The sequence below is a fragment of the Platalea leucorodia genome, assembly GCF_965183815.1.
Source record: "Platalea leucorodia genome assembly, chromosome: 5".
Classification (NCBI taxonomy): Eukaryota; Metazoa; Chordata; class Aves; order Pelecaniformes; family Threskiornithidae; genus Platalea; species Platalea leucorodia.
The window spans coordinates 70,444,380-70,469,166 of NC_138827.1; the positions used below are offsets into that span (position 1 = coordinate 70,444,380).

The window sequence follows — 24,787 nt, forward strand, 5'->3', positions numbered from 1 at the left end:
ATAATCTGAAGAACAGGATAAGCATGCTGTCAGTCAGACCAGCTTCCACAGTCTCCAACAGCTTCTGCTTCCGTAACTTTTGGAGAGAATAGGGTGATTTCCCCCCCCCCCCCCCCTTTCAGGAATTTTTCAGTCACCTTTTAATACAGTCACCTGTTTCATACACAGCCCCCTGCAGTAAGGAGTTCTAGAGTTAGCTGAACAGGTACCTCGATTTGTTTCAAACCTGCCACTTACCACTTCATGATTCCCTTGAGTTCTTGTATCAAAAAAAGAACGCTGAAGAATTTATTCCTTTGCTACCCTCTCCATGCTACTCACTTTACAGATCTCTGTCTTGGCTCCTGTCAGGTTGACTTTTTCACCCCCGAGGTGAAGAATTATATATTTTTTTTCCAACACAGAGCCTAAATGTAGACCTGTGAGGTGAAAGACAATAGAGAGCTAGGAAAACAAACTAGATTAATGTTTCTACAGCAGGGGAAACTTTACATACTGTGAGACAAACGGCATTAAAATAAAAACAGGTGTCCTTAACTATATGGGAATTGCTGAGCGGGTTCAGAGGAGGCAATGTAGCATATATACACTGAAGTAAAAAGACTAGAAAGACGTTCGCCGAGGCTCGCAGCACAGTCAACACCTGTGAGATTCAAGAGCAAGGACTAAAGCACAGTTAGAACTGTGGGCTACTGAAAAGGAATACGGCTTTATCTCACTTTAAGAAAAGGCTTTCTTGCTAAAAGCGGGGATGTTCTACAGTGTACCTGTGGACATCCAGAGCACGCTCAATTTCTACCCTTGTTCCAAAACAGAGTCTCCCTTGTGTACATCCCATTAATTGTAAGGGGAAAGGTTCTTTTTAAAAAATACTAATTTATTTGAATTTTCTGCATTCTCAACAGCTGATATGAAAAGATCTCAGTTAAATGATTTTTTTATCCAATAAATGTATTCTAGAAAGATTAACTGCATTCAGTTTACTACTTTGTACATTGTAACTTGTTATATAAATAGTTTTAGTTCAGTTTTGTTTTAGGATTCACTACTGTTAACCATCCTAAGCAGGGATACTGCTTTATGAAAGTTCAGTAATTTCTTTGATATACTTTAAAAGCTTTAACTTGGAACATTCAGAATTCCTAGGTTTTTTGACCGATTTTTGCTGCTTTTACAGGTTTGACTTGCATGGAGAACCACCAGTAGTTAAAATTACATACACGCACGAGAGTTTTGGATAACTCGTGAAAAATACTTTTAGAAGTAGAGCAACATATTCCAAGTTGCACAAGACCAGCTGTTGCCCCATTTTTAATATGCTAGAGTTACTTGGCTTTCTGCCAGAGACAGATGTAACGTGTAATTTCATAATTTTTTTCCCACCTCTACGCACCACGGAGGAGATCCCTGCTGCTGACTGGCTGGGTCAGGCTGTGCGGGGAAGGCCCAGCCCAGCGCTCTCCCCGTGAGCGGGGCCATCCTCCTCCGCGTGATGCCCCCAGACAGGGAATGAATGCGAGGTTCGTGCCCCGCATCTGTCACCTTGAGATGCTGGTGGGAAAGCAGGGAGAAAAGCCTTGGCAAGAATGGGTTTCTTACCGTGCCTACTATCACAGGTACTCCTGCTCCCAGTGGTGTGCACAGTCCTCCTGCCCTACTGGCATGTATTTGGCTCTTGAACAGTCAAGTTCAGAACTATTTTGCCAGCCTGCCAGCATTTTTCTTAAGAAATTCAAGTGAGAAAATAGAAGCTGCCCTTTTCAACAACGTGCAATAGGAAACAGAAGTTGAAGGCATGTCTCCAGCTCCAGGGCTGTGGAATTTTTTTTTTGAAAAAAAAAAACAAAAAAAAAAAACCAAACCAAACCCAAACCTGCTGCAAACAGTTGTTGGAGTTGCTCTTTCAAAGTGAGAAATAAACAAGCCTGCCTACAACAATTTCATAATGATATTGGGAAGCAGCTCCAAAGCAATCATCATTTCAAGCTCCCATGATGACAATCATGCAAGTAGAAAGGGTTCCCCTCCCCGGCCCTTGTAAAAATAAATTGAAATAGCACTAAGGCTTTGTACTACTTCTGCTTCTCATAGCAAGTGTAACTTTTTTTCTTTCATGAATTACTGTTTGTTCATTGAAATAAGCAGCTTCTGCCAGTGTTCCTTCTGCACACCTCCCTGCCACAGAGATCGTGGTCTGACTCCCACCATCCTGGTCATCTCTGGGGTGCTCGTTTGGAGTCAAATTATCGGTGTTCCTGTCACTGCATTAATTTGCCCACTGCATTTAGTGCCAGCATCTACCACCATGGACAGGGAGAGTCCCACGGCAGCGGGTGGGATACCACGCCAGGGGAGTGGGGTGGTGCAGTTAAATGTGTTCACAATATTTCTTTCAGTGTTTGCAGTACAACACACACAGACAGGTATCAAAATCCCTGGGTGATGTGTGTGCTATACTACAAACTTTGAGAGAAGTGTTGTGAATACATTTGCTCAGTTCTGTTCCGGTTTCTCATTTTGACCAAATTAATTTCCATTAGCTTAAGTGTGATGAGCATTTATAGTTTTTGCTTCTAAAACCAACTGAAAAATGCAACTTTTAGTTATGAACACATCTATCTTTTGGAGATGCGTTTTCATTTGGCTTCTCCTGCGTAAAATGTAATTTCTAGACAGCAGCATAAAAATAATTCCTGTTCATGCCTCTCCCCACAGAGCCCCGCCAGTGTTACCCTCCCTTAGCGCAAGCAGCTCCTCCCCACGCTGAGGATGGGAGCGCAGCAGCTTCATCCTTTCCTCTGAACATTCCTTCTGGTATTTGATGCAGTTGAATACACTTTACCCAGATGCGAGATACATTTAGCTGAGAAATTTTTTATATATACATCAGCATATTTGTATATAGTCTATCATCTAATCTTGCCTACTAAGTTTAGCCTGCTTCTTCCTCCTATGTGTTATCAGCATCATTGTGCCCCTTACTGTCAATGCTTCACAGTGAGTTTCTCAAACTACTTTTTCATAGACCGCAAGTTATCCTTCAGAGGGCGAGTGGTTCTTAATTTCCACTCATGAGTAAATTATGAATACATCATTGTACAAGCTGTATGCTTGGATAGCTTTTTGCTTAGATGTACAAGGAACCCTGGTAAAACCTGCATAGGTGAAACTATATTACAGGAGCAAGTGTCTGCCTACAGCCTCCAGAGGTTTTCTGTACATACCAGGTCTGAATGTAGCTTAAATTATTAACACTCTAGTGTAAGACTTGCATAAATTCAAAAGCCTAGAGAAATATAAGGCAAGTAAAGTGAAAATTACATTAAAACTTAGCAACAGCCAGATAGTTCATTTTTCTTTTTTCCCCCACCAATATTTACAACACCCTTTTAAAAAAAAAAAAAAAAAAGAGACAATAAACTCTCCTCCAGCTTGTGGAAAATACTAAACATCCTCATTCCTTTCCCTCTTACACAACTCAAACTGTCACTGTTTTGCAGCATTTGCTTCTTTGCTTGTCAAAAGCATTAACAAGTTAGCAAAGCACCCAGTCATGTAGTTATTCTATTAAAGAGAGACAGAAAACCAAATTATTTTGCAGTAGTATTATTACTACAGTAGGATTAACACAACAAGGAAACAGACAAAAATACAAAATGAGTCTGGGAAAAGTCATAGGATTATACCAATACATTTAAAGTAGTACGATTTTTTTTTTTTTTTTTTTTTTTTTTTAACATTCACGTGAATTATGTACATGTCCATCTGATGCAGTTACTTACTTTATCACATACATGTGACTTGAGTGACTCCATCTTCCTGGTCAAATTGTCCATCATCCAGTTCCCTTAATACTCCATCACTGCTACTGAATCCTGGAAAGCCTCCATACTGGGAGGATCCCTCCTTGAGCCAACATTGTTTAGAAGGAGATAGGTGAAACTCATCAGGTGGTTGTCTAATTTCTACAGGGCGAGAAGTAGCTGTGTCTAATCCAACGCTTCTGCTAGAGACTTTGCCTTTTTCCTCCCCAATAACTTGTCTTAAGGATTTCTTCTGAAATACAAGAGGATGTTTAAATGTTAGCTTATTTTGGGGAAAAAAAGGCCAAACACTTTGCAGTGAGTCATACATGGATTTAATGCGAGATGCATTTTTAACATAAGGCAGCGTTTAACACTCTGGTTTAAACTATTAACTCCTCTGGAGAAAAAAAAACCTCCAACAGATACATTTTTGTTCTCTATAAATAAATTTTGAGAGACAAAGAAGATATAAGACATAGTCAAGATTCAAGAAAGCACAAATGAACGCTAAGAAAAAGTGCTCCAACACGTTCGATTCTTATGTAGCTTGGCAGATCCAGAATGTCTTACAAGTCTTAACCCATGCTAAAATCAGCTGTTTGGAGAAAGCATGATTTCTGTGCCTAACGTACCCGCCTAGCGTACCCTGACTCCGACGCTTTATGCCATACGGCACACGCATGTGCTGCCCTGTCTTGTGCTCTGCAGGGATGAATGCTCAAGGGCGGCACAGCTCCCGCTGCCAGCTTCCTCTCAGCTGCAGAGGTCCCTGCTGCCCGCAGGGCCAGGCAGCGGCAGGCACGCAGCTGACACGGCTCCACCATCGCCACCTGCCACTGCAGGCATACGCTCACTCTCCTTCACTTGCCTATCGACATGCCACCGCGTACAGTGTCTGGCTAGTGCCCTCACCTGCAAGCTGCTCTGAAAGTCAGCGGCTGTTGATCCCTTCCCCAAACACAGTTCTGTCTAGAAGCTTCAACAAGTGTGCAATATTTGATAAAGGTGTGAATTAAACTCCATCGACATTGAGCTCTTTAAGAGTGTGATCTGACCGCTTCCTAGGACTGAAGATTTCCCACTGATGCATCTAATGGCAAGACCACCATACTTTCCCATCTTTCCAGTTCTGCCCACAGAGACCTTCAGAGGCTTCCTCAGAAGTTTCTTGAGAATTGCATTCCATCCACAGGGTGGATCTGCACAGATGGCAGTCAGCAGCTATCCTGTGCCACAGTTTGAGATGGGCTGCAAAGAGACCTGGCACAGGAAGAACTCAGGATAAATACAGTCTGACGTTAGTATTGGGATCTCCCGACGTGCTTCTCATTGAAGTGATGGCTGCCAATGTCGAAAAGAAAAGTAAGCAGATTGTGATTTATGTAAACAACAGACCTATCAGACAGCTCAGGGTCCTCTCAGGCGTTACAAATAGATAAAAGGTTTATTTTATTTTAGCATCAGGAGCTACCCGAGGTACTCGGATCTGTGATGATGCAGCACCTCCAGAGGCAGTGCCAGTGCCTTGAGTCGCAACAGAGGAGCATGGTCAGGAAGGCAAGAGTGCCCTGGCTCCCTGCCTGGAGCCTTGCTGCCAGCACACGCATTGCTAAACCAGGAGATGCTTTGCCAGCGGCCACAGCCCCGTCCACAGGAGGAGGACATCTAGCTAAGAAGGAATCCAGCCTCAGCACAGAGCTGCGTTTTGCTGGGTAAAGGACATGGGCACTCTTGCAGGGGGATATGCACAAATGCTAGTAACTTTAAAAGCAAAACCACCCCACAACTGTTTTTGCCGTGCTCTGGCAAGTTCTGTGCCCCCCTTCTATACATTGCTAAGTTTCTTCTCAAACCCTTTTGAAAGAGTAAAAACAATGGCCCTTGTGGCTAAAGGAAATGTATTTAGGGAAGCTGTTACAGGAGACATTGGGAAATTATACTAAGGGGAAATAGTGTTGCCTCAGGAGAAACAGAAGGAAATAAGCTTCGCCTGGATGCCACAGTAAGAGGATGGAGAAGTCTGCCTAAGGGAAATAAAGGAAAAAAGAGAAAAGAAAAAAAAAAACCCCAGAAAACTCTCAAGCATTGTGTGGTTCAATCTTGGATCTCCTCCTCCGAGAGTTTTTTGGAACTTAAAACATTTTAGATATCTTAAGTATTTCTGTGTTCCAAAAATGTCCTAAGTTGTAGACATGAAAATTTTTTGAACAACAGCTTTAATGTAATTTGAACATCAATGAAAAGATACGCAGTACAAATGAAAATTAAGATGTCATGCCCAAGAATATAGAATCACAGTAATTAAATCTTTTTACTAAAATGTTTGCAAGGGTTTGATAAAATTGTACAGCTCTGTTGTTAATGTCCAGGGGACATTCTAAATAAACGTATTTATTAAAGTTTCTAGAGCAAAAGCTAATGCTTTCAAATTTCAGTAGCTTGCTTTGCACTTGACATCTAGCTACTCAATGCAAAACTAGTATGACATTCTGTAACAGTTAGGTATTACAAATAAATCTATGAATTTAAATTGTAATGAAGGTAATATGCTGTTTGCCAATTCAGACATCTTGGTAAAAAAGCAATGAAGTAAAAAGATTAAAATTTAGGGGAAAAACAACATAATTGGAAAAACAGAAGGAAAATGTTACTTCTGCTAAATGTTTCAGCTTCAGCCTGAACTACCTATTTATCCAATGCTAAAATGACCTCAGCATACTGAAATTTCCTGGTGGAGAAGTAAAACATTCACTGGTACTTCAGAAGCACATTTAGATACTACGTCTATTCAGACTTTAAACACCGTAATCCTGATGTAGACTGCTACAAATCAGCTATTTCTTGTTTATTACCAGTATGTTAATGCTTAAGCCAAAGGTTTCCCCCTACAGCAAAGTAAAACAATGACTGCAAAACACACTACCATTTTATTTGTATAAACCAAAGAAAGGTCATTCAGCTGCTGATCACCTCACAACTGGGTGACAGAATTTAAACTGTGAGCATAATGCTTCCTATTTTTAATTTAAGCCACATCTCAAAGATTCATCAGTTCCTCAGACTGAACGTTTTTACAGAACTGGTTCATATTACATCTCTTGGCAGAATCCAGTCTTAACCATTCTAACTTGTGTCATGTAGCTATGCCACCTTTTAGGAGATGCTTATAGTTAGAAATAACATACCTTACCAAGGAAAGAGTATTCATATCAGGAGTCCATGCCCTTATTACACAGAGTATTAAAAAAGCAGGAAAGCATCAGGAAAACTATGACTTTATTTGATAGCGACTGGCATAATAAGGTTTTTACAATACTGGTATCAAAATTACATTCCAAAACATACTTTCAGAAATGTATTAGGAAAGAATGTAAAGACTACGAAGTCCAGTGTGGGGTCAGGGGTCAGAAGCTTTGAAAGCTAAATGCTGAAGATGCTTGGTACACAGGGGGAAATTAAAGGAAAAAAAACTGTATGAGGAACTGGCAGAATTCAGAAAAGGGCATGAATGGAACAGGAGATTAAGACATCGGCAAGGGAGACTACACAGATCACTGAAGAGAAAAAAAAGAAGGAGCTCAAATTTTGTAAATGAGGAAATAAATTATAGATAGTAGTGTACAAGAACTAGCTGGGAATTGAGATGGTGGTAGAGACAAAAAATAAAACAGGATTTTAATTGTGCACGTTGAATGCAGTTCTTCCAGGCATGGAAGTAGTAATTATCAGGGGACACAGTGAGAAGGAAGTTAGGCTGGAGATAAGCAAAAGCCTGGAAAAGAATAAAAGAAGGGAGAGTATATTTCACTAATACTAAGCAGAGGAAAATACAGATGATGGTAACAGTCTGGATATAATGTAAAAAGGACAGAGAAAGATCAAATACGAATGTAATAAATTTAGAGACCCATGGAACTATTTACACAGATGGAGAAAGAACAGACCAGGTGTCATTGCCTTATAGTAGTACATAATACCACAAATTACACGTTCGTGAAGTTACTACTCTGGTGTTGAACATGAGTGAAAATGTCCACAGTCTTCATAGCTGCTTAAGACTATCACAGGAAAGCTGCGTTGATTAGAAAAATGTTGAATGGCCATTGAAAAACAGAAATAACAAGAATTAAAAATCCATCACGGGATGTTGAAAGACTTGGAAAAGAAGAGCCCACCAGTTCATCCTTCTCTGGCCACAGCAGGATTTACAATAGCACTATACAGGTGCAGTAACTGTTGTGACCTTGACTCTGAGCAGAATATGGTGACTGCCAGTTACTTAAGCCTCGAAGCACTTTTATACAACCACTGTTATGGGAGCCTCACTCAACAAGGCCAAGGAGTTGCTGAGGTCCAGCTGCAGGGATTTCAAATCCTCTTTCTGTCACACACTTTCATGCAACAACAGCTAACAGCCCTTCAGCCTGTTAACCTCCACGTTACAGTATCCCTTGCACAGCTTGACACTTGTATTCTTATACAAGTGTGAAAGTAAACATTTTATTTTGACCTCGAAAATGTTTTCTTTTTCATGTGCAACAGATCCAGGATTTGCATCAGAATATTTAAGACTTCCTGAAGACTTCTAAAGAAATACTTACAGCATAGCCAACCTCATCCACCTGAGACACAGTAATTTCTTAGCACAAAACAGGTTTTTAGCAAGCTTATGCTTTTCTCTATGGTTTAATTTTGAGACGTATACGTTTGAGAAAAAAAAAAAAAAACAAACACATACGAGTTCAGCTGCAAAAGCCCTCCACAAATTTGAACTTGTTTCCAGTGAACCCTCCTTCTGCCACTTCTTTCCCATTAATTTTGAAGTCTAGTTTGTTTCTGTACCTAACCATTATGTGAAGTACTAATCTGTTTATATTAATACCATAAACATGTTACTCACCTCTGGTGTCTGGACAGCAGAATTCCACATAACAGGTCTCTGAAGAAAAACAACTTGCTTTGTTGCCAGATTTCCTTCACTAAAATGTAAAGAAAATTGTTTCAATATTTTAAAGGCAATAATAGTCACTGTAACACGTTCATACCTTCAGAGTCAACTCTAAGTTGTGTGTACATAAGTCCATGAGTGGGAAGAGGATAGACTACCAAGCATTAACTCATTTATTAATTCCTGAACAGTTCTGTAATCTCATTTTAAAAAAAAAAAAATAGAAGCATAGAACTGGGTTAAGGTGTTGCACACGAAAACAGGTATAGAACAAAAGTTTGTATTACTATGATTAGAATTATTTAACATGTCTTCTCTTGAAAGTTTAAGTACCAGAGCTCCTACTTTTAATCAAAGTCTGCACCTTTATGTCTGAAATTAGATGAAAGCAAGACTCTTTGAGGTTAATCTTCACTGTCAAATATACAGCAACATATTACTACCTATTAATGCCACAACAAATAGGTCCAATCTCAATAGATCCACAGTTTCAACAAATATCTCAGTATTTTGTGGTATGAAACTTGGGAAGTAACATTCTTTACTGCTAACTAAAAGGTGTTTTCCGGTTGTAACGTGACATCTAACAAACACAGAGGGATAAGCTCGCTGTTTCACCACCTATGGATAAAAGGACACAGCTCAGTTTTTATAAGCTGTGCAATCCACAGTGAGACAAAAGACACTGGCCGCTTTGTACATGGGAGGTACATGCATAGCAAGGACAAGAGAATAAAGTAGTAAGATAAATAAAGGAGAAAAAAAAAGAGGAACTTCAGTTTTTATTCCTGGAACTTTACAAATGTTGATGCTATTGTGGTAGATATAATTTAAAGAAGCACTATTAATTTTTTTTTTCCCCAAAAGGAAATATTTTTAGAATAATGAGTGTGAAAAGGCAGAGTTTTTCCTCAAAACCAAATCAGATGTTACTGATATGATGTTTCAAAAGCGTTACACTCTTTTAGTACTGGTGACACATCCTCTTGAAGTTTTTATGTATTTATTTTCATCACCTTTCTATCAGAAATAGAGGTCAGAACATTGATTGCATATGTACTCCAAAGCTTGACACTGAAAGAGCGTAAGAATTGCAAGACCAGAGCTCTAGAATGGGAGGGTTTAAAAGATTCTTGTGCTCTTCTAAATATCAGATACTACATTTTGATAAACTCTTCTTCTCCCCCCAACTCCTACTTCTGGGTAGTATTCAATGAGATCTTTGTGCATATAAAGGAAAGACAATGAAATACTTTGGCAGAAAAGTGACTACAGATTTAAGAGTGAGCTAAAGGAAAGTAGCAAAATAGAAACACAAGAGACGTGTAGTGAGTTCATTTCAAATACCTATGATTCTACCTATTCTATCAATCCTAACATGGTATTATTATGCACAACATTACAGAAAAAACTACTAAAATAATGTAAGTTTATACTTCAGTATGGGTATGTCACAATCTTAACCACACACAAAGCTGAGATATCGGATTCGTCTTTTATGTCAGGGCTAGGACTGATAGAATTAATTTATATTTAACATTAGGGACTTGCTCCAAGAAAAATCAGGGATGAGAACTGCTCCTATGAGGTCAGGAAGAGCTTGTTAACAGCCTGCCCCAGTAGAGCTCTTGGAAGTAAGCTCTGAGAAAATGCACAAAACAGCACTATTCCCAGCGTACCCAGCTACATCTCATCAACAGTCAGCTATGATGGTTTTGTGATGCCTTTGGCCTCTCACAATCTTCCTTTCAGTCCAGCTGAACTCAGGTCACGGCATATCTTTGCATGCCTTCCTTGGATGAGAACAGAGAACTATCTTAAACTCCAGCTTGTGGGGAAAACAAGGAGGCAGAAGAACAAACTTATTAGTTTCTTTAAGTTAACCAGGTTTCCCGTTCCAGGAGTCCTTACCTCACTATTTGCATCATTAAAAGAAAATGTGTTATAATTTTATGTTATGACAAGGAAATCAGCAATCCTGCAACCTTATTCCACTTGGCCAGGTATCTCTCCCTGCCTCAGTTATGTCTGTTCTGATAATATCAATTGGGAAATCTCTCTTAAGCGAGAAGGCTGAGCACAGTCCCTGGCATGGGGAACAGCCTACAGCTTATTTTGTAACAGTGTCTGCATTCCTCCAGAGAAAAGAAAAAAACCCAAACATTAAACGACAGCTTGTACAAATTCTACTAGAACATAGAAAGGACACGATGGTGAGTAGACAATAAGTAAATTAACAATTTTCTAAGTCTGACCTTATTAAAATGCTGCACACGACAAAGCGGCTATGAGCTTAATTCACAAAGAACTCAATGACGGTGGGATTTCCACAGAATTTAAATGAGAAAAAGTGCTTAGAACAAGCCACTCCAAAGCTTCCCTCACATTTCCACATTCCATCTTTCCTGCATAAGTCAGGGCATTTTGAAAACTCCGATTAAGAAGTTTGTCACGATAAATTAATAACCACAAAGTCAGTGTTTCTGCACTGTATTTGCCTGCTTGCTTTCCGGCGCTTGTAGACAGTCTGCATTGCCCATTTTCAGGACTACGGTAATCAGTGAGGGGAAATCAAGGTCACTGCAGAGCAAGGCTGCTGAAGCCTTTTTCCCGTCTCTTCTTTTAAGAGGGATGAAGACTCTTGTTAAAACACCAGCAATTTGCTTGTCTGGTTATGCTGTATGGGCAATAAATTTGTCCTCTTATTATATGTATATATTTAGTAAGTCCCCCAAAACAATCGTCAAGCTAGAAGCTAACTAGTACTGACAATGGCTCTGTTTTTTACAGGTCTATTTTTTATCCATGAACATTTTCTATACAAAGCACTTAAAACTAAGGTTAGACAAAGTTTTCTGAAAAATGAACAAAAGAAGCAAGATAATAGCTTTTTTTTTTTTTGCATTTCCCAAAATAAAGTTTTGCACTCCTTTGGAATTGCACAGCATCTAGACTTTCAGTTATGAGACACACACCAGCTTGGGATAAGTCTCCTGGCTTAAAGGTTCTGTGTAATGAAAAAATTTTAAAAACTCTTAGAAATAATTCTAAATTTAGACCACAAACATGTATGAAATTCTACAAACTCATGATAATATCATATTAGTAACTGCAGTAGCACCCAGTTACCAGCAAAGTATTTTCTAATGATTTTTTTCCCCCAATCATTAGATTTAACTCCTAAAAGGACTCTTCATTTTATCCTTGCTATATACCTTCTGAACTTGGCATAATTAGTCAAACTCTTGTCTTCAAAACATTTACCTAGTAAGGGCTGTATGTAATGCAGGAGGCTCTTTAGATCACTAATATTATTTGTGGGTCTTTCTTATATTCTTTTTTGGTCTGCTTTTTTGGTCAAAAAAATTCTTTAGTGACTGCTGGCAAAAGTTAAATATCCAGGATATGGATGGATACAACAAACATTGCATCATACGCACTTTTTTTCATGCTCTGTTTTCTCATATCCCTGGAAAAAGAGAATCACTTGACAGAAGAGGGGAACTTCTGTGGGCTTTATAGTGTGCTGACCAAAAAAACCCCCCAAAACCCCACAGTGCTTATTTTTCAAACAACATTGCACAAAAAAGCAACTCTGTACATTTCAAGAATATGACATCTACCATTGCTCTAGTTGTAACAGCAAAGATAACATTTCTCAAGGAAATGTTTCCTGCATCCAACATGATTTAGCCCTTGTGGTAGGAGTTAAAGGACTAAATAGACCTACAGACTGCTGCCCTGTCTGAAACAGGACAGTGATCCATGACATTCAGCTACCACGTGGCATGACATTCCACACAACAGGACATTTTATTTTATGGAGAGAAACACATGTAAAAAAGAAAAATTTCAAACAACAAAACCACACAGGAACAGACATTACAGCCTGGTGTTTTTTAAACTGTTTCAAATCCTAATCATGCAAAAAAACCCCCAAAAACGGAACATATCAGTGCATGACAATCCTGTCACACCCCATAACCTGGTAGGCTATTGGTCACTCTCTTCGTCTGCAGACAAGCAGCGGGCATTAGGCTAGGAACAGATCACAGAAGATCTGAGATGAGGGAAAGTTTTGCAATAAATTAGAAGAAGAAAACAGAAACTAGAGAAAAATATAAAGGTGAATAAAAATGGGGAGCAGGCTGCCCTGCTAACATATTTTATTCTTAAATAGAATTTTCTTTATGTACTTTGTCCAAAATATTTTTTTTAAAAAAAATATGAAAACATGAATTTGCCAGATTGTTACAAAATGTTGCTCATTTTGTTCTTTCAGTGTTTCTGAAGCCTGTTAATATTCAGGCTGGGTTTTGAGGTCAGAGTTCCAAGTCTGGGAAAAGAACAGCTGTTAGGCAGCATGAAGTGTCCTTCTTTACTGAGACATTTAACTTGCATTCCTAGGATAATCCACCACCATAGTAATGGCATCTTTCATATCGGACACATAGTAACCATCCAGGAATTTCTTCTCCTCTTTAAATACCAACATCAATGCCTAAAAATAGTATTTATCAATCACTACTTAGCCTATCAGGATAGAAACACATTCAGTTTTGGACTCTTAAGAATTCTTAATTCCTAATTAGGAATTCTTGTTCATAGGCTTTTTTTTTTTTTTTAGCAGAAAATTAAATAGTTGTATGTTAGATACACAACAGGCACATAAGACGTGATTTATCCTATTTCTTCCAAAAGTATCTCACAAGCCACACTAGGACAACAAGTATTAGACAATTCATGCAGACACCTACCCAACCCTTTAGGCCAGAAAACAAATGCTTATCATTAGTCTGAATTATGCTAGCGTTGATACAAAATGAATCCAACTTCAGATTTGGCCAGGTTACAACCCCCTTTTGCACGATCACAGCTATTAATGGGCTGGTTGTTTCACATCTGGGAAGCAATGCCACTTCAGACATGTAGTGCAACTTAAATATCTTGCTGGTATACTACCTTCTTACTAGTTCAAGGAACAGGTCCAGTCTAATGAATCTGTTAGCACTTCCAACAGCACTTTTCCCTACTTTTTTTCTTATAGCACTTGGCTTCTTTTAAATGACCCTGCCTTTGCTCTGCAATCTACGAGGTACAAAATACATCATTTTGCCTGCTGCAAGCACAGACTGGTACTCACAGAGTAGCTGACCAGCAGCTGCTCAGGACGATCTTGCCCCTGCTGTCGAAACCCCACCTGGATGGGTACAGTTACACTGCTTGCGAGACAGAAGAGGTCTGAGGTTAAAACCTCTCTCTCATCCCATGACCCACAGCGCACCATGACTACTAAAATCTCTCTCTCCCCTTGTCCAGTCATGTCCTTCAAGAAATAGATCTGGATCCTGAAGGCTTACTCTCAAGCTCTAAGATTCGGCCAAAAATTTCAGCTGTTTATGAAAGGCAGGCTCAGCAGTTCACATACCCTTAACAAGTCACCATGTTCAAAGCTAATACACTTAGACTACAAAATTTTGTTTGAAGAAATGAATTAAAAGGATAACCATTTTGTTTCATGTTCTGAAAACTGCTTCTCTCTGGAGCAGGAGCTTTACAAGTTCAGAAGTTCATAAGTTTCAGAAGAACACACAACACACAGAGATCCTTAAAACAGAACATACCATATGTTTGACCACAATTTCTTCTGTCTTTGCTTTTAACCAGTTGGTTAAAATCAACTATTAAAGAAAACACACAGGAAAGAAAAAAAAAAAAAAAAAGAGCAAAAAAAGATGTGTCCTTAATCCAGTGTTTCACTGGCCTTTTTTTAGCTTGATACCATGTAGAAAAGCACAGTATTTTTTTTTTAAACAAGAAAAACCCCATAGAACCTTATAGGGGATGCAGGTCTGCTATTTTGTTCCTCCTATGTATACAGATCCCCCTCAGTCATCTAAATAAATATTGCAGTAAGAGAACCAAAATCCAGTAGTTTGGTACTATATTTGAAATGAAACATAAAGTCTACACTAAAGAAGAGAAACAGCCCAGTAGTTTGCTGGATTAGCACATTCTCCTCCCTAATTTGAAATAAATACTGCATGACTGTCTTGTGACAACGTGACCTCTTACATAGTCTAAACCAGTCATTCACCAAGGTCCTAAATTAGTGAAACATTTCAACACTTGTTTAAACTTGAAGCATGAGTAACCCCATTTCTGCCCCATTGCTGGGGACTGGGTATGTGACAAAAAGTTTCATAAATAAAGTCTTTAAAGTTTAGATATAAACAATGTATTTTAAATTTAGGATTATTGGTCTAGTTTGAAACTCACTGAAGTCAGCAGCCCTAAAACAGTATGGTGAAAAAGATTCCACCATAATGCTACTTACATCTCAAGTTTTATATGCAGTTAACATTATGAGCACTTTGCTTCCCGTTACATTTAAGTACACAAGTAATCACTTGATAATTCTCAGAGATGTATAGACCAGAAATGCTGTAATCTATTGTTTGGGTACCTGTCATGGCGTACAATAGGTGTAGGCAGGACACAGGTCAGGAGCCATCCAAACTCAGCCAGCGTGTGCAATAAAGGTCCATAATCTGTTTTAATTTCACACCCCTACATTAATAATTATAAAAAGTAGTAAAGAGACTCTGTACAGGTTTTATTTGCATTTCTACATATAAATTACAATGACTCTCCTCTCTTATTTATAATGAGAGAATCCTTTGAGATGACATCGAACTGTGTTGTTTGGTGGAGATTCATTATTTCAAACAAAACAAGTTCAAGACTACAGAAGAATACGAAAACAGAGCATATTAACTATAGGTACGAGCCCTGATTCAGCAAGACATTCAAAGCACATCTCTTTTGTTGGACTCGTCATGTTGCTAAATTAATGCCTAAAACTTTGTAAACACCAGAGTAGGTGTCTCAATTGATGTATTCAGGTTTTTACTTCATGCCTGAATAAGAAGCATCTCACCTAGCTATACACTTCAGTTTCTGGGGTTTGGTTGTTGGTTTTTTTGTTGTTTTGTTTGGGTTTGGCTTTTTTTTTTTTTTTTTTTTAAATACACAAAGTCTTAGTTTTATGCTGTTTCTTTTCACGGCAGTAAATGTATTTATCATTGAATATTTCAAAAGTAAGCCCTTAGTATCCTCCAACAATTACTTTCAGATGTCATTAATTCATACCAATAATCTTATATTAAAATATTTAAAAACATTAAATAATTTTATTGCTGTACCATGCTACAGTAGTACCCGTAAATTTATCAGAAAAAATGAAGTGTTTCATATTTAGCAGTAACATTTTACTAAGAATAATACATCTGAAAACCATACTTAATTCATTTGCTATCTTTTTTTTCTTGTTCTGTTTTCAGTTTTTGCTATTTTCTTATCCTTTTTATTTAAAAATACTACAGCACATTGTCAGTGGAGCTGCATCTGCTGAAATTATGTCTAAATTGGTCTGAAACACATTCATTTAAAAAAAAAAAAATTCTTTGGTGCTTGTATTTGTTGGTATGAACATTTGTAAATGTCAGGCCAGAATCCCTGTGGCATATTTCTTTTATGCACATTTACCAATGGCCACAGGCCTGACTTCATTTTTATGACTCAAGGCTTTAGCTTATGCAGATGGCTTCAAGGAACCATCCTAAATGTTTATCAAACACTGGTACAAGCATTCTAAGGAAAAAACAAAGAAAACTAGAAGTAGGAAATTGCATTGCTAAATAATCAATTTACCTCAATGACTGTCCATTGTTCAACAACTATTGCATCATTTCCTTTCCTGTTAGAACCTGGAACCCTGGCACCTTCTTCTTCGTAGATAAATAATCCTTCTAAAGATTTGGGCAAATAGTCCCCTGTGAACATAAAGAAAAATATAAACGGAAATATAAAGTTTTAGGTTGATATCTTACTGAGACGTACACATGGGCTTGCTTTTTCTCATTGAGCAGTCCTCTAAAATAAAATGAACTGAGACAGCAAATAACTCAAATTTGTGGTTATTTCTGTGTCTAGTTACAACTTTAAGTATGCAGGTCAACTTATTATTCAAACCCCTTTTTCTACACAAATTGAACTCTGAACCATTTCATTTTCTCAAAAGCATTAGCCACTTCCATGCTCAATTCTGAATTCCAGTTTCCTGTATTCAACATATCCCCCCCAGCAGATGGGCACACTCTTTATTCAACTTCAATATTGTACGCCTGACAAAAAGTGTGACTTTTGCTGTCGTGGGAGAGAGCATAAAGATAAATGAAGCATGAAGTGGAAAGCCTAGCTACTGTGACTTAAATAAATACATAAACGGCCACAGGAAGAGCCTGAAACAGAAGTAATTGTAGGAAGATTCCTGATGGGAAGGAAATTTCAGAGCACAACTCCCTGACTCACTTGTTGAAGCCTGACAGTATCCGGTTGGCCCAAACTAAAGCTGTGCATCAAGAGCCATCGGGAAGCCTTTTGTGCAGATGTACCTTGACAGCCGACTATCTTAAACTAAATTTGAACAGTAAAAATACGTAATACTCAGATTTAAATTCTCTCCAATATTGCACAAAGAGGTGTAAAGAGATGATTGGTTTTGCCATAGCTTCAGGGAAGGCAAATAAAGAAAAAAAAAAAAACACCTAGCAAACAAAGAAAACTTATGGAAAGCAACTGGTCTGGTTTTAAAAATTGACCAGATTGGCATGGAAGTTGTGCTATGTAAACTAGGAATTCCCATTTTTTGAGCATGCTTGTTAATGTACCATCAAATACCAACTATTTATTCATACTATTTTTTACTATATTGCATGTAGCAGATTTATGTACTTTGAGTTATGATTATTTAGATACTTTCATACATATGTATCTCTTTCACACATTCGTAGAGATATTGGACATATTTTATTTTTGGATTACACACAATGTGATCGTACATGCAACTAAATATATGGCTTCAGGCACAAACAAAAATATTTGCACAACTCCTAATAATTCAAAGATACTCAATCTTATAAATTTATGGACTTCAACCTTTTTTCAGTGTTCAGGCAGGTACTTAAAATGGGCAGTCCACCTACAACATCCTAGAATATTTCTTTTTCTATCATTGTTCAAACATGATAGAATAAATTTTAAAGTTATTGACACAAGACACCTCCACTCAGTAGTAATTTGAGACAACCTGTTAATTCATAACATGTATGTCAAAATCACCTCTACTGAAAAAGCTACATGTGCAGCTAACTGGATCACTTGCCCATTCTGTCTGTTACAATAGTTTATCTTTGTTAATATCAGTACTCCAAAAAAAAAAAAAAATCCACCCAAAAGAACCCCCCACCAAAGCAAAAAAAGTGCTGCATGACAGATAACACAAACCAGAAAAAGCAAAAACATTGCCACAGCACTTCTACTGATCTTAGGTATTTCTATGATCATGAGAGCCTCCAAGGCAGCTACAGATAGAGGAAACACTAGTGATCCAAATGGCTGCTAAAAGAGAATTTACCTGGATTATTTTTATGACTACATCCTCTTTTGGCAGCACAGCACAGAAGTTGGTAATTATTAAGAACTGATAATGTGGGTTTTTGTTTGTGTTTTTTTTGTTTTGTGTTTTTTTGTTTGTTTTTTTAAATTCTTTTTAGGTTAAAACTTCCTCTTGCCTTAAATTGGGTATTGCATTTTGATCCTGGTAGCAACAGAATTCTGCTGACTCTGTAGAACATCTGTAGAGTCCAAACAAGAGGAGGATTTCTGCAGCTGCCTGACTTGTATCCAGTGGTTTTATTTTTATTAAAACAATAGCTAAAACATGCTCATTTCACTGAAGCTGTATAAAAGGACAACTACTGCTAAAGACACCTTGCAGTCTAAAAGCAAACAAAAGTGAGGTGAAGATGACAATTAGATGTACATGCAGACATACAAGAAGTAACTCTAGTAATGACTGCAAGTGCTTAAATGTTTTTTCTCCCCCAAAAAGCATTTTAGGTTTCCCTCTGTTGGATGTCAAACGTTTATCTGGCTATAAAACTCTTCAATGTTCACCTCAAGAACAAACGTTTTAGCTTAAGAACTCAGCAGCTAAATTAATTTCTTACTGTGGTTACAGACACTCGATCAGCTGCAGAATTCCATCCACATAGTGAGCTGCGCCTTTGAATATGTCCAGTTTAATTCAGCAGCGTCCCACCCATAAGTGTAATTGAAACACATACCAGTCAAGTGGGGCTGAAGCAGAAGCACCAACTGCTGCAGAGAGGCAGCATGAAATCCCTAAGTAAGTCATAACCTGGGTATTAAAGATGGGAGAGTCATTCACATAGAGAAGAGCAGACAGCTACAGGGGAATGGGAAGACTGTAAAACTGCTGTTGGACAACAGCTGCGAAGATTAATTCCAACAGCTGCCAAAAACACCCCTCAGTGAATTGTAACGTATCTCCAGAGAGTTATTTTCCAGCTCTAAAAAATCTGTATTGAAAACTAGGAGTCTGAATTCTCACCTCTCCTCCCCCAAAGGAAACTTTGTTCTTCCACTGACTTCAACAGATAGGAATTATAATTTAAGAGCAACAAAGATGACCAATACAAACTGCACCATTAGACTGTTCATGTGCACAAAACATGCAGTTTGAGAGGAGCTAAACTGCCAAATTCAATCTGAGGTAAATATAGTGATACTGATGCGCTTGTGTTCCTCTGACAATCACTAAATCTACTTTATTGCAGAGCTACAGAAATGCAGTGATTCACACTCAAAACTAAACTACGGAGAACAATGAAAACTGAAGAGTTCTCATCATTTTCAGGGTTTGATTTTTGAAGAACCCACATCATCTAACTTCCAAAGATTTTGTGTCTTAAACTTTTTTAATTTAAGCTCTTCACTAATCCAAGCCTTGCAAAGGGGATGCTGAATGCACATTATTTTAAATCAGAGCATCAGGAAAAAAAAAAAAAAACAACAACAAAACCAAACCAACATTAAATGAGACATATAGTAAATATAAAAAATACTCAAAACGCCCAGTAATTCTATCCTCCTTGTATAATTCATGTAAGAAGCAGATGTAAAATGACTTACGAAAGCCACTTTAATACATTAAGTAAACTACTGCACTTGATAATCAGCCTGAGTACTGCAAAAATCATTGAAGGTCTCTGAAACCTTTTCAACAATCTGTTTACAAGACTTTTCTCCACTGCAGCCCTGTGTTTTGCTTGCTTACACTGAACTGCCATAGACAATTCTAAAGGAACACCAACAACTTAGAACTTAGTACAAGACATACAAACAGATCCAACCAAAGACAAAGTATCACATTGGTGAAGTATAAATTCTAAGTTTGCTATCAAACAACATTTATTACAATAATTAATACATTCTGAAATAATTAATTATGTCAGACTCTCTTGGTCTGTTCCCATAACACTAGAGCACTACCAGTTTCTTCACATTATTTTCAAGTAACTGCACAACAGTAGCTACATGGTCCTTTTTGCAACACTTATAATTTCTGGCTTTCAGACAAATTCAGTTCAAATGGAAATGAATCTCTTAATTACATATTTTACCAACAACAGAGCTTTAGAGTTCAAAATACTTCAGTCAGTAAAGAGCTTCTCCCATTGTCAGCAGTGGTACAGCACTGTCTCACAGCTCTGCCAAAGGGCAGGATTTTGGGCTCAGCAGGGTGTGCAGCGATGGGCCTGGGCCAGCAGCGGGGCTGCTGACGTTGGGCTTGTGTCTGTTCATCAGGAGGATGAAGGCTAGGAACTCTGAAAGAGCTGGTAGGATCTCTCCAGAATAAAAACGGAGATTGAACTGAAACTGAGAGAATGAAGATGAAAATTTGAAAATCCTGTGGCCTGAAGCTCTATCATTGTAACAATCTGAGTGTTAAATGAGCTAGTAGATTCCTGCAGTAGAGTGCAGGACGCAGCAAGGACGAGGGGAGACCTCTGTCCCAGCTACGTGAAAAGGTCCTGGAGGATCTGCCTACAGTTGAGGGGGAAGGGCAAAGACAAGGACAAGAACACATTTCTCTGTTCTCTGCCTATGGCCATATCTGACCAGGATGTTTCTGCAGGTTGTTCTGAAACTTCAGGATCAACAGTCAAATTTTAATGCAATTTGGCGTTTCTGGGAAGAATCTCTAAGCCCAGCAAAGAGCTGGAGAAAGTGGGAAGCACGGGAAGTGTGACTTAGGTTTAACGGTACAGTAAGCACAATGAGTACTCAAGGTGCTCTTTTGTCTCATGAGAAATATTCAGAGTACAGCACAGTATCTACAGTGAGCAGAAAAATATGAACATCAGGGAAACATGTACCTAATTTTTTTCCCCCATTATCTTCTCCTTTACAAAAACAAAACAAAGAAAAAAAAGAACTAGTGCAAAAGGGTTATTTCATTATAATGCTACACTACTTTCCTGCTTTGGAAATCCTCAATTTGGTAAAACAAAGCAGAACTTTCAATTATTCAGAGCTATAACTGCTCAGAAGACAAGTTATTCCCTTTTCAGGTATCAGATTCTATACATTTACAATGACTATCTGAACATGTTTACATATTGCCCTTCACACCAAGAAACAAAACATGATCTACTTTTTGCAAATTATGTAGTTCTACATAAACAAGTAAAAGCTTCGTGATACTCTGAGACAGTACTCACCTTTAGAAGTTTCCCAGTGTACAAAAGAATCAATTAAGGACAATCCTTGTTTATAATAAAATGTGGTTAATTCTAGCCAGTCTGCTTCCAGTGTACTAATAACTGGCCCCTTTCTTGTTACTTTCATAGACAAAACGCCTTCATGATAGGTCCAGCAGGTAGAATCATCATCAAAAACATTGAAGACCGTATATAGCTTGTCTAACAAAAGAAAAAGGAAAAAGAATGAGCCTCTGGAAGACAGTGCTCCAAAATAAAAATATTATTAATCTCTTACTTCAACATGGCTTTCTAATTCTAAGCAATAGTTTTAAGAATTGTATCCTGATGTGACTGTACTCACCTTGAGCCCTAAACACATCCAGGATGAGGTGTGAGGGGGGATGCTCTGTGATACGAGAAAAATTTGAACATATTACAGCTGGGTTATCACTGGACCTTTTAGGTAGGTAGGCTTTGCATAGAGAAAATACACTAGAGCTAAGAAAAACCCAGTGAAAACAGGCTTCGTTTCTGCTACTCATGGAACTCTTGACTATAAATATTTGAAATTACTATAATTGAAGATTAAAGACAATTTTCTAAATTTTTAAATGTTAGGAATGTCTTGTACTGTATTGATTTTTACCCATTATTTTCTGAAGATTACTGAAGCACCAGTATAATTAGTTGCCTACTGGGGTTTCCCACATAATAACTGATAAGTGAGTTAAGCACACAAAACCTGCCTATCCTCAAATGCTTTTTATATCTAGGCATTAATACAGCGCTGGTACAAAAACAAAGTCATAAACAAGCATTCATCAAAAATTAAAATTCACAGATCCATACCATTTTAGGAAATCACTGGTGACAAGTTGTGAAGTCCTAGACATATAAATATATTCTACAAATACACTCACATGTATGTCACTGCTGTGGAGAAATAACACAAAGCAGTTGCCAAAAAAACGCTCCCAGATTGTCTAATATTTCAACATTTAAGCAGCCTAAAGCAACACAAACAAACCTCTAGAAAGCAGAAGTATTCACATTGCCAAAACAAAGGAACTTGGTTTAGATGACCCCACTTAAAATGGTAGTCTCTCTAGGCTCCAGAAATAGAGATTTCCAAAGTAGGATTTGGACTGTAAGTAGTCTGAATATCAGTTTCTGGGAGAAGCCCTCTCTGTTTTGAGAAGTGTTACCACACGCACCGCAAGAGACATCAGGTGCCTGGAATAAGGTAGAGTAAATTCAGGACAAAATTTTGAACTCTGTCAGTAAGAGATGACTCTCCTTTCTGTACAGTTTTATTTTATCACCTCCACAAGTGGTTGTATTAGCACAAACATGTTTATCCTGACTAACCTTAACTTCTTTTCCCATATACTAAAGTGAGATCACTTTTATATTTGTTCTTCAGAAAAAAAATAAACAAGTTTCCCTGATACAACTATTCAATTGCTCATGCGTATCAGAAATTTGCCTCTACAAGCGGTGTAGTTATAGTCAGATTTCATACATTATGACCCCTAAATGTACAACTCAGACTCAGCTTTGCATCTTTTGAGCAGACCTAAATAGAAATGGCATACTGAAGTGGCAGTACACACCAACACAGAATCATAGAATGCTTTGGGATGGAAGGGACCTTTAAAGGCCATCTAGTCCATCCCCCCTGCAATGGGCAGGGACATCTTCAACTAGGTCAGCTTGCTCAGAGCCCCATCCAGCCTGGCCTTGAATGTTTCCAGGGATGGGGCATCTACCACCTCTCTGGGCAACCCGTTCCAGTGTTTCACCACCCTCATCGTGAAAATTTTTTTCCTTGTGTTCAGTCTAAATCTACCCTCCTTTAGTTTAAAACCATTACCCTACCCCTTGTCCTGTTGCAGCAGGCCTTGCTAAAAAGATTATCTCCGTCCTTCCTATAGGCCCCCTTTAAGTACGAAAGGCCGCAATAAGGTCTGCCCTCGGCCTTCTCTTCTCCAGGCTGAACAACCCCAGCTCTTTCAGCCTTTCCTCACAGGAGAGGTGTTCCATCCCTCTGATCATTTTTGTGGCCCTACCTCCCTGTCCTCCATGTGCCTTAGCATAGCTATTAGGAGGATCTGTTCCATCATCTTCCCAGGCACAGAGGTGAGGCTGACAGGTGAACATGCATGTAAGACTTCCTTTGAAAATTCACATCAGCATTTTTTAAAATGATGGCTACATACAACATTTACAAAGAAAGGTGGTTAAGTTTTTGTAAGCTTTGTCCTAGGAACTCCAATAACTTTACTGAGTATTTGACTAGTAGTAGAGAAGCCTGGCATATTCTTGCCCAAAGCTTTTCAAAGAATTTCCTGATAACACTGCATGTAGGGGATGCACTGGTTGCTAATATACCTGGTCGCACCAGGTATATATATTTGCACAAAGCTCCTTAACAGAACCAAGAGTTTTCTGCTTTTTGCTTACAGGATTTCTATTCTGCAAGATACAGCAAACCCACTATTTCAAGCTGTAAGGAAAGAGTTAAGCTTTAACAGATCATGCTATAAAGGCTCAGCATGTTGTACAAGAACTGCTTTAATTCAAGTGTTAAAAATAAGAGGGACATTGATTATCTCAGTGCTTAGAGTCATTATCCTGACAGTCTACAAACTGGAGAGGGTGCTTAACTCTTAACAGGAAAGTGAAAAGGTTGCTTTTGCGAGCAATTAAAACGTGTCTGGCCCATCAGGGAAGAACCTATTATGCCAAAATGCAATCTGGTGGAATTTTCATACTGCCTGCTTTCTACACAATACTATCTTGCATTAGTTCTCATGCTTTAGATTACTTCTTCCTTTTCACCTTTTCTTCCTAGCAAACCAGGAGGCCTTAGTGCTTCAGTATCAGAAGTCACTGTTTCAGGCAATCTCTCACACAGACTACACTAAGTATCTCAGACTCTTCTACAACTAAGTTTTCTACCGCAGCACCAACATTTTTCAATGATGCTTTTCCTTCCTACACAACTTTTTAATGCTTACTTTTCCCTAGTGTAAATTCATTTTGTAACAATTATCCTCTTTGATTTCACGGTCAATGTATTAATTTAAGTGACCTCTTTCAGGATGCTTCTTGAAGGCCTGTTAACCAGAAAGAATCAATTAGGAACGGATTTGTTTGCTGTACATTATGTGAGTTGGCTAGAAGCACAAAAAATTACAGCTCTAGCTGGAAGGGGATCTCTTTGTTGTCAGTTTTGAAACAGGCAGGAGAACTGGAATCATAACGTATTCTTGGAAATCCATCACACGTTTATGATTTAATATTAAGAGTATGTGAAAACTATATGCATTTCTGAAAAGGTTTTAAAACAACTGCACCCTTCTAAAATAAAAGATTTTTACTGCCACATATTTGCTATA

The 24,787-nt window shown here is 38.2% G+C and overlaps 1 protein-coding gene across 2 annotated transcripts in view; it reads right to left on the reverse strand.

The window, feature by feature from the left end:
• Positions 1-3,554: 3,554 nt before the first annotated feature.
• RFTN2 (raftlin family member 2) overlaps positions 3,555-24,787 on the reverse strand; it is a 31,885-nt gene continuing 10,652 nt past the window's right edge. The window contains exons 6-10 of one of the 2 annotated variants that reach the window (XM_082312150.1): positions 21,405-21,605; positions 16,468-16,589; positions 15,221-15,324; positions 8,707-8,785; positions 3,555-4,053 (exon numbers count right to left, since the gene is read on the reverse strand). In XM_082312150.1, coding sequence (XP_082168276.1) covers positions 3,787-4,053; positions 8,707-8,785; positions 15,221-15,324; positions 16,468-16,589; positions 21,405-21,605 — 773 coding nt within the window. In that variant the 3' untranslated portion in view covers positions 3,555-3,786. Of the gene's footprint in view, positions 4,057-8,706; positions 8,786-15,220; positions 15,325-16,467; positions 16,590-21,404; positions 21,606-24,787 lie in introns of both variants that reach the window. The other variant, XM_082312149.1, reaches the window with a different exon arrangement.